This window comes from Cydia fagiglandana, chromosome 9 (genome assembly GCF_963556715.1).
Source record: "Cydia fagiglandana chromosome 9, ilCydFagi1.1, whole genome shotgun sequence".
Taxonomy (NCBI): domain Eukaryota; kingdom Metazoa; phylum Arthropoda; class Insecta; order Lepidoptera; family Tortricidae; genus Cydia; species Cydia fagiglandana.
In genome coordinates this window covers 12,585,350-12,601,202 of record NC_085940.1, presented here as the reverse complement: position 1 = coordinate 12,601,202, position 15,853 = coordinate 12,585,350, and the positions used below count along the sequence as shown (strand labels likewise).

At 40.5% G+C, this 15,853-nt stretch overlaps 1 protein-coding gene across 1 annotated transcript; it reads right to left on the bottom strand.

The window, feature by feature from the left end:
• Positions 1 to 10,378: 10,378 nt before the first annotated feature.
• Positions 10,379 to 13,642, bottom strand: LOC134667667 (uncharacterized). Its single transcript, XM_063525089.1, has 3 exons — positions 13,200 to 13,642; positions 11,498 to 11,625; positions 10,379 to 10,475 (listed from the first exon to the last, which is right to left on the bottom strand). The coding sequence occupies exons 1-3, from the start codon at positions 13,346 to 13,348 to the stop codon at positions 10,396 to 10,398; spliced, it is 357 nt and encodes a 118-aa protein (XP_063381159.1). The 5' UTR covers positions 13,349 to 13,642; the 3' UTR covers positions 10,379 to 10,395.
• Positions 13,643 to 15,853: the final 2,211 nt, after the last annotated feature.

Sequence of the window (15,853 nt, the reverse complement as noted above, 5' to 3'; positions counted from 1 at the left end):
TGCACTGCGCGGGCTATTAAAAGTGCTGCAGACTGGGTCTAACTCTAGGTATGTTAAGTAAGATCTTATGATACAGCCAAGGAATTAAATATCGGCACGGACAAAATGACAAAAAATTGTATACGCGACCTTATTGTACATACAGATGTAGTGCCTGCCTGATTATTTTCCATCGTATTTTCTTGGAAACGTTCGTATTTGTCATGCTACTTCAGTCAACCTCAGTACTTTTTGTACCGAGACTGACTGCAATAGCAAGACACGTTCGTACGTTTCCGTGAAAATATGAAGTAGATGTGTGAACTAAGTTGGTGTCACACTCCTCAATAAAATACGTAACACAACAAATAACTATTGTACAGTTTTTTGGACACTACCTAATTAATATGAGGGTAATTTAAGGGTTAGAAACAGAATACGTTCAAATACGTATCATTTCACAGTGCGTGGAAGCGAAATGCGCGATGAAACAGGCAGGCTGGTTGGACGAAAAAGGGCTAGTGAACGTGACTAAACTGCAAACCTTCTACGACAAGCTGGCGCAAAGAGACCGGGACTGGGCGGAGGCGGTTCGGTTCATTAAGGTGCGGATTACGACTTAACCCCTTACCAGGCTTTGGCAGGCCGTTTAATGACAATCGATCTTACTGATCGAAAATATAACATGTTTGAAGTGCCGTATGTGGGAAATATATATCCCTAAGGGCTGATTTAGACGGCGCGCGAACTCGCATGCGATTTTAGTTACATTGCGGACAGTTGGTTACGTCCAATTCAACCGACTGATCAAAACTCGCAATGTAATGAAACGCGCATGCCAGTTCTCGCATCGTCTAAATGAGCCCTTAGCCTGGTAAAGGCAAACACATACATACATAGTGACAAACGTGCTGTCTGAGGGCAACACGTCGAACGTGGTTTGCGATAGACCCTCTGGTTAAACCTTAACGTATCTACATTATTTAAACCTATCATGCACGTTTACCTAAAGTTGGACCACTAAAAATTCGGCAGCCAGATCCATAATTTGTGTCTTTTCGTCGCAGACGGAGTGTTTGGCGAATATCCCAAGATTTCTAGGCACATATATGGACTGCACGGAATTTGATGTTACGTTCTGCGTAATGACAAGAATGTTCAAGGTAAGGCTTGGGTATTCCATGGGTATTGCCCCTTAAACCATGAAATGAGAATTTAAATTAAGTATATTGATTTATGCTGAAACTAACGGTTTCACTTGCTTGAATTTTAGTCGCTATTGGCGACATGTGTGAGTGAAACCGTTGTCGCCTAAACAGTTTAAAATATGTCTCTCAGTCTCACGAAAGTTTAATATCGATTATGCTGAAACAGTAAAAATTTTTTAAAGGTTATTTGCGTGAAAATATTATCCCACCAAAAACATAAATGTAAAAAAGGAGAGCCAAGTTCAATACAAAAATTATGCTTGGCTGTGGGGCTCGCCGCAAAAAGAATGGAGATCTAAATGAGTGCCACTGCCAAGTTCTATGCAAAATCCAAATATGTATTTATAGGAACAAAATAACATTATAAACAAGTATTAAACTCTATTTCTTTGCTTTATTGGATACCTATAACAATTGCTGTTATTTAAAAAAATGTGTGATCTTAAAGTAGGTTAGATTTGACTTGGCCAGTTTTCATTATATCAATCATTTTATATATATTGTAATTCTGATAAAACCTGGCCAAGCCAAATCTAACCTACTTTAAGATCACACATTTTTTTAAATAACAGCAATTGTTATAGGTATCCAATAAAGCAAAGAAATAGAGTTTAATACTTGTTTATAATGTTATTTTGTTCCTATAAATACATATTTGGATTTTGCATAGAACTTGGCAGTGGCACTCATTTAGATCTCCATTCTTTTTGCGGCGAGCCCCACAGCCAAGCATAATTTTTGTATTGAACTTGGCTCTCCTTTTTTACATTTATGTTTTTGGTGGGATATCAATACTTTTTGTAAAGAAAACTAGGCAGGTATTGAGATTTAATGTTTTTTCTTGTGTTTCCGCTGTATGGTTTTTACTTCTGTTCTTTGTATAATTATGTGGTGCCGCGCGCCGCCGACGACACACCGTTGGCCGGTTGTTTAGAGCGTATTACAAGTTTTTTGTATGGGGACACCACTTATTTTTTGACTAACTAAACTTTATTTTAATATAGCAAATATAATAATACATATATTGGGGTAGTTTCAAATATCTGCTTGTAACGGTTCCAACGCTACAATAAAAAAATATTTTTTTGTATGGGGACCCCCCCTATTTTTTAATTTTTTAAATTTTAGATTTTTTCCTACGCTTACACACAATAACCGAGCTGGATTCCAAATTTCATCCTTCTAGGTCATCTGGAAGTAGGTTAGGTTTAGGTACTTATATGTCAGTCCCAATAAAAAATGTTTTTTTTGTATGGGGACCCCCCCTATTTTTATTCTTTATTTTATTTTTAGATTTTTTCCTATGGTTACACACAATAACCGAGCTGGATTCCAAATTTCATCCTTCTAGGTCATCTGGAAGTAGGTTAGGTTTAGGTACTTATATGTCAGTCCCAATAAAAAGTGTTTTTTTTGTATGGGGACCCCCCCTATTTTTTAACTTTATTTTATTTTTAGATTTTTTCCTACGGTTACACACAATAACCAAGCTGGATTCCAAATTTCATCCTTCTAGGTCATCTGGAAGTAGGTTAGGTTTAGGTACTATAAGTCATAAGTCAGTCTTAAAATTTACGACTTTTTGACCTTCATACCTTTATAACCGTTTGAGCTAGCTTCATGAAATTTGGGCTTCTAGATATCCTTATGGATATAATTAAACACACGTAGTTTTATGTGTTTACGTCAAAGATGTTTTGAGTTATAGAAGGGTCAAAAGTGGCACCAAGTGGTTCGTGTAATATTACACTCGGCGCTGGCTAGCCAGTTCCTTTGCTTGAACTTGGCTTGACACGCTGCCGCGTGTCTAGATTATACATGGTGTGTCTGACCGTGGGGCTTTAAACCAGGGCTTGATTTTACTCGCTAAACTGAGCTACTTTTAGTATGGGACCAACCCTAAAATCGGGGAAAAATTTTTGGCTTTTCCATAGAAAACGTCGACATCTGATCAGCCAAAATGTATGAAAAAGTAAAAAAAAATTCGGGATTTCGGGATTGGTGCCATAATAAAAGTAGCTCAGTTTAGGGAGTACCGTAGAGTTTCGTATCTTCGCCTGGGTTTTGACACTTTTCCCAAAAAATCTCTCAAATTTGAAAGCATTTTAATCCATTAGGGCGAAAAAACATTTTTTAGTATTCCTAACTATCAGTATAAACCACTAAAACTTTTAATTTCACTGGTTAAGTTGGTAATAAATGGCCCCAAACGCAATAGGCGATGTTTGGGTATTTTTCCCAATCTTCGTCTATGGCATGCCTTGCCGCTAATACTTACTTTTCTGTGACTTACACATGATAAGTCGTATCTCCTTGGAATGTGCTAATATACCATGAACCTTAACTACACCAGACGAGGCATATATTTAAAAAACGGGGTAGTAGGCGAAGTTTGGTAACGGTTTGAAGTTGTTTTCATACATTTTCTATAATGGAGCTAGGGCTGCCAAAAATTTACCAACATGCCAAATAATGGTTTATAAGTTAAAAAAATTATTATTTTTAACAAAATTGTTTAATTGTTGCAAAATTGTTGTTATTATCGTAATTGACATCAATTCAATGTTATTTACACAAAGGGAGACATAAAATACCTATTTGTTACCTGCTCAATATCGGTAAGAGTAGAAATAAACATTTGCATATAGCGTAAACTAAAATAACCAAACATAAGAAAATATTTAAATTTGGGAACAAGTAATGTCATCCACCAATGAATGTGGTACAAAAAATTTGTCAACCTTAGGGGTAGGCGAAATTTGGCAACAAGATGGACTCAAAGTACCCTCACCAATGTTTTATCCAATTGTGACTTCTAAACGTAAGCTAACCATTAAATAATAGTTTCATATAAAAAAGGAATAGTTATAGGATATAAACATGTAAAAAGTTTAACATTACCGGATCCGTATCACCGTTTAAAACTGAAGTTAAAACACTGGTTTAAAAAAACGGGTGGTCGGCGTCGCGAAAAAACCTCTCTAAAGGTCAACTGAGTTAGCCGCAGAATGTTCGAAGAATCTTGACACCCGTAAAAAATACTTTGTATTTAGCAGTTTTATGTAAGGCTTACATTAGAAACATTTTGTTAATGGCAACTTATGTCAAACTAGGCGAAAATAGGTAGCGCAGGCAAAGATACGAAACTCTACGGTACAATCGAGCCCTGGATTTAGCCCCAAGGTCAGACACACCCTGTAGATTATTTGAAAAACTTCGGATATCATTTATACGTTTTTTTTTTCCGACAGCACGCTCCCATACCGAGCTGGTCGACGGCCGACACGTGCCTCGCGGCCAAGCAGTTCCTCGCCACGTGCCCGCTCTGCCCGGAGGACTGCAATAAGGGCTCCGAGGCCAGCCTGGTGGCAGACTGCCGCGCTTGTGTGCCATTTTGACAACATACTGCCCGATTTAGACGATGCGAGAACTCACATGCGAGTTTCATACCATTGCGGGTTTTGATTGGTCGGTTGAATTGGACTTAATCAACAGTCCGCAATGTAACTAAAATCGCTTGCGAGTTCGCGCGCCGTCTAAATCAGCCCTTACTGCTGTAAACAGCCGCCAAGTGCCGCGGAGCGAGGTAGTTTCTCGTCACGTGGACGCTAAGAACGAAAAATTTCGTATATTGTCCCACCATTTCCTATCTCTATCGCACGCGCATAATTATATTATCAATGCAGTCCCACCGATTACGCTGGCGTTCAATGCCCCTGCGCGATTGGGACAGCAATATTATGGGCGTGCGACAGGGATGGGAAATGGCGTGTAGCGTCCTTACTTTAAATAAATACTAAATAGCATTATTTATTAATTAAACCTGTCTAAGGTCGTTTCTCAAAAAGTTGGCACCGCCAGGTTAACGTTAACGTTTTTCAAAAATTTTGCATTTTCGCATTTTTTTTTATTGGGATCGTTAAAAGGCAACTTTAACTATTAGAATATGTGGAAGGGAAGCAATTCCTTCAATTAGTTTAGGAGATATAGGCGTTTGAAATTCAGGTTAATGATATCAAGGACAGGTGAAAGATATTTTGTCTCCAGGTTATCGATAGTAGAAGCAGGTTATCGAGAAATAAGTACAAATTCCAATGAAAATATTGACAGGTTATCGAGAGGCGTCATTAACCTGTGTCCGTTGCCGTTAACCTGGTTTCTTGTCATCGTTCACCTGTAATGAGTGTCATCCACCTGTCCACCACATCATTTTCAATGCCTTCTAAAAATAATCGAAAAATGTGTCATCTTCTGTAAAAAGGGACCTTATTGTCCACCATGATGATTAAAATTTTGGATTCTGACCCACCTCACCTTCGATTCGCTTCCCAATTTAACAACAAGTTTCTGTGAATAAGTAAACATTCAATCTTACTGTCTATTCACCCTGGCAGTACCTAGTGGAACTCAGGTTTGGTGCAACATAGGCACATGCAGTTTTGGTCATCCAACTCGTCTTGGTGAGTACTTGGGAGAGCAGAACTCAAGATAGAGCTGATGCTGGACCATCGCAGTACCTAGTGGAACTCAGGTTTGATGCAACATAGACACACGCTGTTTTGGTCAGTCGACACGTCTTGATAAGGACTTGGGAGGGCAGTACCCAAGATAGAGCTGATGCTGAACCCTCGCAGTACCTAGTGGAACTCAGATTTGGTGCAACATAGACACACGCTGTTTTGGTCATTCGACACGTCTTGATGAGGACTTGGGAGAGCAGTACCCAAGATAGAGCTGATGATGAACCCTCGCAGTACCTAGTGGAACTCAGGTTTGGTGCAACATAGACACACGCTGTTTTGGTCATTCGACACGTCTTGATGAGGACTTGGGAGAGCAGTACCCAAGATAGAGCTGATGCTGAACCCTCGCAGTACCTAGTGGAACTCAGGTTTGGTGCAACATAGACACACGCTGTTTTGGTCATTCGACACGTCTTGATGAGGACTTGGGAGAGCAGTACCCAAGATAGAGCTGATGCTGAACCCTCGCAGCACCTAGTGGAACTCAGGTTTGGTGCAACATAGACACACATTGTTTTGGTCATTCGACACGTCTTGATGAGGACTTGGGAGAGCAGTACCCAAGATAGAGCTGATGCTCAACCCTCGCAGTACCTAGTGGAACTCAGGTTTGGTGCAACATAGACACACGCTGTTTTGGTCATTCGACACGTCTTGATGAGGACTTGGGAGAGCAGTACCCAAGATAGAGCTGATGGTGAACCCTCGCAGTACCTAGTGGAACTCAGGTTTGGTGCAACATAGACACACGCTGTTTTGGTCATTCGACACGTCTTGATGAGGACTTGGGAGAGCAGTACCCAAGATACAGCTGATGCTGAACCCTCGCAGCACCTAGTGGAACTCAGGTTTGGTGCAACATAGACACACACTGTTTTGGTCATCCAACACGTCTTGATGAACACTTGGAAAAGTGGTTACTAAGATAGAGCTGATGCTGAACCCTCGCAGTACCTAGTGGAACTCAGGTTTGGTGCAACATAGACACAAGCTGTTTTGGTCACTCGACACGTCTTGATGAGGACTTGGGAAAGCAGTACCCAAGATAGAGCTGATGCTGAACCCTCGCAGTACCTACTGGAACTCAGGTTTGATGCAACATAGACACATGCTGTTTTGGTCATTCGACACGTCTTGATGAGCACTTGGGAGCGCAGTACCCAAGATAGAGCTGATGTTGAACCCTCGCAGTACCTAGTGGAACTCAGGTTTGGTGCAAGGTCAGGTCAGGTTAGGTCCGGGTTCAGGTTCAGATAAGAGCCGGGATCCAGGTCCAGGTCCGACTCCGGGCTTGAGTCTAGGTCCGGGTCCGAGTCACAGTCCGGGTCCGAGTCTGGGCCCGAGTCTGGGTCCAGGTCCCAGCCCCAGTCCCAATCCAAGTCAAAATCTAAATCGCCAAACGTGTACTACGCATCGTTGAAGAGTTCTGTTCTAATCATCATCAGCAGTTCCACTTCATCAAATGCGACAGTTTTTAATGAAAATGCTTGATTTTCTGATGAAAATCCAAAAGTCACTATACGCACGCCTTTAAGATTTGAGGAGTTCCCTCGATTCCTCATGGATCCCATCATCAGAACTCGAGATTGACAAAAATGCAGCTTATAAACTTATCTTGCTTAACAAACATAACGAAGAGGACAAATCGCCAAACGTGAACTATGCGTCGTTGAAGAGTTCCGTTCTGATCTTCATCAGCAGTTCCACTTCATCCAATGTCACTTTTGTGAATGTATATGCTTGATTTGTAAATAAAAACACAAAAATCACTATATGTATGCCTTTAAGATTTGAGGTGTTCGCTCGATTCCTCATGGATCCCATCATCAAAACTCGAGATTGACAAAAATGCAGCTTATAAACTTATCTTGCTTAACAAACATAACGAAGAGGACAAATCGCCAAACGTGAACTATGCGTCGTTGAAGAGTTTCGTTCTGATCTTCATCAGCAGTTCCACTTCATCCAATGTCACTTTTGTGAATGTATATGCTTGATTTGTAAATAAAAACACAAAAATCACTATATGTATGCCTTTAAGATTTGAGGAGTTCCCTCGATTATTCATAGATCCCATCATCAGAACTGGGTTTTGACAAGAACGGGACTAATCTGCATATACTTATACTTTTTACAAAACATTTTAATATATGTCTAAAACTAAAAACCCTCATAAGGTACCTTTTCCCGTGGGACGTCACAAATCTAGTTTGAGTATATGTAACGTGGATTTTAAATAATTATCGATCACCTGTCATATGGCAGGTGAATGACGCTTCGTTCACCTGCCATTGCATCATTCACCTGACTTTTTTGGACAGGTTAACGAGACTTAAGACAAAAGTACAAAAATTTCAATAATATGCAGCTTTAACAGACAGGATAGTTTTTATTCCTAAATTAACACACAAAAGCGATATAACCGCTATATAATTATATAGTTACGAGTATTAGTTGTGGTATCAGTGACATTAACCTGCCGCAAAATCTCATCCACCTGGCAGTTTTAGCCAGGTGGACGATATGCAGGTGATGGGGAAAATGGCAGTTATATCGCGAATACACAAAATGTATTAGCTTGATGAACTCCATACTTAGGCATATAAAACTAAACTATTGTTTACGTTACATATCTTGATAGTAATGCGATAGGTTACATGATTAGCAAGATATCGACTCCAGGATAAAGAGTACTTACCCATTACAAACTCCAATTTCCGATACTTTGTCGTTTGTGTTTTATTTGCGAAGCACAATAACCACGTCTTCGTCCTACCAGGTGATAGCTGATGAGTGACGGCTTCAGCTCGTGCGGAGTGAGACGGGAAAGGTGCGGTGGGGGTTATACAATCGTCGTGAACGTGACGCGCCAGGTGACTGTTAAGAATTGCCTTGGACAAACTTTGAAGCCAAATAACTTAAAATATAAGTATAATATTGTTATGCGATAGTAATACTTTAAAAGTTAAGCATATATGTTAATAAAATACGGTAATGCCGTTAAATTAAGCTAATATTTTGTGTGGTTTTCATAGCTCGGAACATCAGTACCTCGCGTTGGGACACGGCAGGTTAACGGATAAACGTAGTTACAATATTTTTTTTTGTAATCAATATTCATTAAATCTTTTTCAAAGTATTAGGCCTCTGTGTAAAAAGTCTCTCTAAATATGTATTAATTTTTTATATATAAAAATAGTACATAACGAAAAAAAAGTTCTAACATAAACCTATTTACAGGCGGCGGTGCCAACTTTTTGAGAAACGACCCTAAAGTGTCATTCTATAGAACTAGCTAACTAAGTAAACAAACCGCGCCATATTGAAATTGTCACTGAATGATGATTTCAATATTTTCAATATGGCGGTTTGTTTAAAATGTTTAAATAATTAGCAAATTCTATAGAATGACACTTTAATGCACTTATTAACGTTCTTATGTGTAGCGTAGTACCTACTTAACTTTTAATTTATGTAATTAAATAAAGTACTTACCAAATGTATTACCTATAATACTAAATAGCATTATTTATTAATTAAACCTGTCTAAAGTGTCATTCTATAGAACTAGCTAACTAAGTAAACAAACCGCGCCATATTGAAATTGTCACTGAATGATGATTTCAATATTTTCAATATGGCGGTTTGTTTAAAATGTTTAAATAATTAGCAAATTCTATAGAATGACAATTTAATGCACTTATTAACGTTCTTATGTGTAGCGTAGTACCTACTTAACTTTTAATTTATGTAATTAAATAAAGTACTTACCAAATGTATTACCTATAATAAAATACGTAAGTACTTAAAAGATAAAACCGGTGCTTTTTTTTACATACATATGCATTTTCTTACAGAACCTAAATCCCAGCCAGACCCAGTGATCAGATTTGGCACTGAACGTATAAAACCTTTAACACTCGGTTGAGGAAGACATGAAGAATAATATTACACATGCAGTGCATAGTAGTTCCTTCTTAGGGCTTATTTAGACGATGCGAGAACTCGCATACGAGTTTTATTATATTGCGGTTTTTGATCGGTCGGTTGAATTGGACGCAACCAACAGTCCGCAATGTAACTAAAATCGCATGCGAGTTCGCGCGCCGTCTAAATCGGCCCTACTTAAGTCCTTCGTATTTTCTCGGAAACGTTCGTATTTGTGCTTCTTCAATCAACCTCAGTACTTTTTGTACCGAGACTGACTGAAATAGCAAGAGGTGTTCGTAAGTTTCCGTGTAAATATGTAAACTAAGTTGGTGTCACACTCCTCGATAAAAAACGCAATACATCAGAGGCAGCTGCAAAACAGCACCTATTGCAGATAAACTGGTTGAACGACGTTTGATGGCTCCTTTACACGATGGGCCAACGCCGGCCACTCCAAGGGACGCACCCATGCGGTAGAACGAGATAGCAATATCACTTGCTCCCTCTAACGCATAAATGCGTCCCTTGGAGTGGCCGGCGTTGGCCCATAGTGTAGAGGAGCCATGAGATGGTTCGGACATAAAAAACGTCTAGGCAAAATCAGTAACATCAGTAAAAATCATAATTTTATAGAAATTACTCTATTTCATTTTAAATAGTGAAATAATAGTATCAATAGTTAATTTAATTTATTTTATTATATATACATTTACACAAGACTATTTTTACTAATATACAATAATTAGCTGCAGTCTTCAATAGTTGAAATTTTGCGCCTCCATAGTAGCCCGCACTTTTTCACTATCCGGCCACAGGAACAACAGGACCCCCGTTACTAGAAATGATAACATGAACATTATTAAAGGGGCCCAATGATTAACAGCACAGATTATGGTGACAGTTCCAAACAACTGACAGGCGGATACCGTCCGGCGGACTGTTAATCAGTGGGCCCCTTTAACGTAGTAGCCTCAATTTTCAACAATTTTATATTTTTAACACAGCGATGTACCTTGGGCTGATTTTTTTTTAGATTTCTTTATTATTTTTTAATCTCTTTATTTATTTTTGGTCAATTTTTAAATTATTATTAGATAGACCCAAGGATAGACCTAATCATTGTACGGAATTAATTTTTCGCTACTAATTCTTATAGATGTAACAATCAAATAAGGGTCCTAGTTGACTACGAAGCCCTGAAAATCTAAAACAACCGAACGAAACGAAGCTATGTTTATTAACATACAATAAACTGTGTACAGTCTCCATAAACTCAATATCCAGGGAGAAACACGGGGACTACGTTTAGATACATGAAGAAGCGGCTGTCCACTGTCGTCTTACTTTCTTTGCTTGTAAACTATTTGGATGTAAGAGCCTTATAGTTTTGACAAAGATTGGATACTGCAGTCACATGAGGACGCACGAGCGGGCGGACCAGCGCCGCTCCTAGGCATAATATAATGCAGTCGTTGTGGCCGAAATCGACCGGGATAAGAAGCAAGTATAGTAGTACACTTTAGCGTTCACGCGCGGTCACTAAATTGTTTATTACGAGAAACGCTTTTCTGCCAGAGCGAAGCTGTCATTACCAAAACACATCCACTTGATCGCTCATGCGGTCTCAAATGACCGTCGCAACATTCTTACGGGGCCCACAGATTACCAGTTCGCCGGACGATACCTGTCAGTGTTCGGAACTGTCACCTTTTGCGTTTAACTGACAGGCCGATATTGTCCGGCGGACTGGTACTTAATAAGTGGCATACTGGTGGATACTACGGATGAGTTCAGTGAAGCTTAAATTACCAAGAACATTCAAAGGTACAGTTTAAAAAGTATAGAAGCAACCTTAACCTGTAGTGAGTATGGTTATAAACAGGACTACGGCGATACAGTTTTTCTCAAGTCCCGCCGCCAGCGAATGGGCCCCTACGGCCGCGCCCAGCCTCCCTATCATGAAGAGGGTGCACATCGCCAGGGCTCTGAGGACAAATTTATTATACAAATACACATACATACATATTTATTCTAATTATATATATTCTGTTTATAACCCGTCATTTCATTGCATAAGTAGGAAGTTTCCAAACGTATTGCTTTTCGATCTATCTACCGATTTTAAGTGACAGTTAGAACAAACCTAATCCATATTGTTCGATTATTTATGAGCTCAAAACAAAAACGGTCGTTTTAACTTTGGACGCGTAGATTGACGAATCCAGTAACATAAAAACTAGTTTGATGTATTCAAAAGGTACTTAAATACACAATACAGTCTGTAGCGGCCCCCTTTTTTATCTCATTATATTTTTTTTTCTGTCATTAAATTTAAATAATCACGATTATTTAGCAGTGGCGGTAGTGTGCACGTTGATGGGCTCTTAAATCGCGGAAAAACTGCCTAAAGGTAACATAAATTTCGGCCGACGTAGTTCAAATGTCTTCTATTTTATTTCTATTCCTGTAATTTGTATAATTACAGTGGAACCTGGATAATTGCAATCTCAAGGGACCGGCCAATTTTTGTCAATTAACCAGGTTTTTCATTTAAGCAGGTCGTGTCAATTAACGAGGTTCAAAAAATCGTAGTGTCAATTATAGAGGTTTTTATTAATAGAGGTTGCGTTCTGACAATTTTCTTTTATGGAGGTGCAAATAACCATTTTAAGTAGATTTACACGCTTACATTATATATATGCTTCCGTCTATACTTGCACTTTTACACTACATTAATTACCACTTTATTTTCTTATCATTTGGGTTTAAAAAATTCCCTTGAATTGTAGAAGAAAGTTTTATTAGAATGTAAAAAGCATACTTTGTTTTTATTGATCAAAACTATTTCACCTACTACAGGCTGTGATAGATACCCAATAAATAAATTAAATTCTGGATGGAGATATAAATAAAATGATCATTGCTATTAAAATATTGTTTCAGCTGTATACAACTACATTATTTCAATTACAGAGGTAATAAGCAAGACTCGTTTCAATAATAGAGGTAAAAACAAGAGCAAAAATAACGGATTTTTTAGCACAGTGTCAATTATAGAGGTTTTAAGTTGCGATGTGGTCAATTATAGAGGCAAAATTACGAAAAGCACTAAAATCTAAATTGCAATTATAGAGGTTCCAAAATTTCAATTATAGAGGCCTTTTGGTCTCAAGGGACTGGGACCGGACTTTTGGTTGCAATTATTTAGGTTTTCCATTTATCCAGGTGCCAATTAACCAGGTTTCACTGTACCTTGAACTGGTAGAAAACACTTCGATCACGGCTGCACCCTATGTGTTGGCGGCGATGCCGCACACGCCCGGCACGAGCAGCACGATGCCCACGATGTAGTGTGGCAGCAACGCTGTCAACCAGATAACTACAAGAGCTAGCTACAACTGTACCTCATGCTGGTGGGGATCACCTCGACTACGGCTGAAGCCAGCACCATGTTGGCGGCGATGCCGCACACACCCGGCACGAACAGCACGATGCCCGCGATGTAGTGTGGCAGCAATGCAGTCAACCAGACAACTACAAGAGCTAGCTGCAACTGTACCTCATGCTGGTGGGGATCACCTCGACTATAGCTGCAGCCAGCACCGTGTTGGCGGCGATGCCGCACACGCCCGGCACCAACAGCACAATGCCCGCGATGTAGTGCGGCAGCAACGACGCCAACACAATTAACAAGGCGCATGTGCCCATGATGACACCTACAACAACCCATAGTTATATGATTATTCCTTATTAGAACCAAAATTTTTAAATTGATTGTTTTGGAAAGGGCGTCTCCACGACAGAAACGCACCGCAGTCAAATAATTACTAGTGGTGAATTATCAGCTACCCAAGTACCCCAATCCCATGAAAGCTCCAACTGCCCGATTACGCCGCAAGCCGACCACCCGTCCCGTGAATCCCGCGATTACGCCGAAAGCCTAATATAAGACGAATTCATTCATTGTCATTTCATCAATTCATTCATTCAACTTTTAACTCTCAAAGCCGTACCGTAAAATGGTCCTACTTTGCTCCTATGCCCACATAGGAGCCTAACTATGGTCCAATTTAGAAAAAAAAAACTTAACGTCTAATACATCCAAACATAATATATCTATATTATTATTTATATACTCAGATACACGAAATTGTATATATTTTTTGAATTGCTACTTTAGTCATAAAAATAATCTCTCTTTTCTTGGCGGGACCTATTAATTTGGCGCACAATGGGGTAACTTTGCACCCCTGAGTGAACTATAGGTAGGAGCAAAAATACCACCAACAATGGGTATCTTGTGCCCTTTATTCAGAGCTTCGTTTTATATAAAACAACATTTCATAAAGTTGATTTACCGATAAAATATGTCACATGAGATGTTTTTCTTCATATTCAATTTGCCTAAATATTTAAATAATGAACAGTTTAAAAATATTCAAAAGTCCTTAAAGTGGAGCCAATTTTGGAGCAAAGTAGGACCATTTTACGGTAGTGAAATTATCTGTTAATTATCGAAAAATCGAAAATACTTCATGTTATATCTTAAATGTGTCATGATTTAATAACGACCATATAGAAACAAAACAAGCTTAAAAACCATCTTACAGTACATAATTGCTTTTGCCCAGCCTCTTTTCATCCCAAAAGCAATGGCTGCATATAGATTAGCTGTAACTATTCCGACACACGTCGCTATTGGGTACACGCTTGCATTTATATGCGCCGGAACACACTCGCCCAGTACCAGCTGCAAAATGTTGTTATTTAGATTTGTAAATCATCAAGGCCAATAATGAATGGCTGCTATTTAACTGATCACCAGATTTAGTAAATGGGAAAAATCCAATAGCTTATGCGTCTAAGTCCCTCACCAAGTCTCAAGAAAACTATGCACAAATAGAAAAAGAACTCAAAATAACTTACAAGTCTTTCTATCACAAATAAAACATAATACCAAAAAAATCTATTTTACCACCCTAAAATAATGAATGATCACCAAAATTATAACTAACCTAACCTTATTTTTTTTTTTTTTTTAACATGGGGAATGCGTCTACGCATACCGCCGGGCCTGGGAGAAACCCGGACGATTATGTGGGACTCAGGGCTGTAAAGAGGCCCCACTACCCACTAAACCCCATGGTGTCCTCTCGCCGCTATGGTTGCGGGGTTACGGGGAAGCTCGCGCAATGCGTCCGCGACCCCGCAGCGGCTATCCTGACTAGGATCCATACCCCTATTTTTTTTTAGTGATCTTCCCTGTGGAAGCGCTTCCGGAACACGAGGTTGCGCATACCATCTCGGGAGCCAGCGTCATGGGTGGGGACGCCCCCATGTCCGCCGCCCGCTGGCTCTCATCAGGGCGGCAGGTTCCGCTCGTGAGCGGCACGTCTGCGGCCTATGCGGCGGCGGCGCATTAGGTCAGCCTCGGCCCGGACTTCCCGTTCGCGCTCGGCCGCCTCCTTGTCTCCCATGACGTGCTCGCAGAACGTGAGCACAGTCTCCCACGCACTTTCGCTGCCCAGCATGGCCTGAACTACGGCTGGCAGCGAAAGGTCTTGACCTACCTGGGCGACCAACGCCTCCCGTTCCTCGCCAAAAACTGGGCACTCAGCCAGTGTGTGTTGGGCCGAGTCTACGTCGGCTCCGCATTGGTGACACTCCGGTGTCGGTTCCCTCTGGGCAACCTTGTGCAGGTAGCTGCCGAAGCAGCCATGCCCCGACAGTACCTGCGTTAGTCTGAAAGTAAGGACACCGGAGCGTCTTTCAACCCATTCCCGAAGGACAGGGCGCACCGCCTCTACAGTGCGGGTGCCAGCCCTCGGCCGTTCGAGCCGCTGCACCCATATCTCCGTCGCGTCTTTTAGCAGCTCGGTGCGCCGCTTCGCCACCTCCTGAGGTGCTTTCGGGTCACCCCGGGCTCGCGCCTCTCCGCGCCACTGGTACAGCGCCGCGAACGCCCTCGCGTCCAGGTCCCAGGGCAGAGAACCGGCCAGCACGCACGCGGCTGCCGCGCTCACTGTCCGGTATCCTCTGATTACAACTAACCTAACCTAACCTAACCCACTTAACTTACTTTTCTAGTAGCATAACGAAATGCTACTAGAAAAGTAGATTAGGTTAGGTAGGTATGCGGTGCGGGCTACGGGGGGGTTGAGCGGGAGGGGCTAGTAGTTTTGGGATCAGTTTACTTTATTTGGTAATATGTAT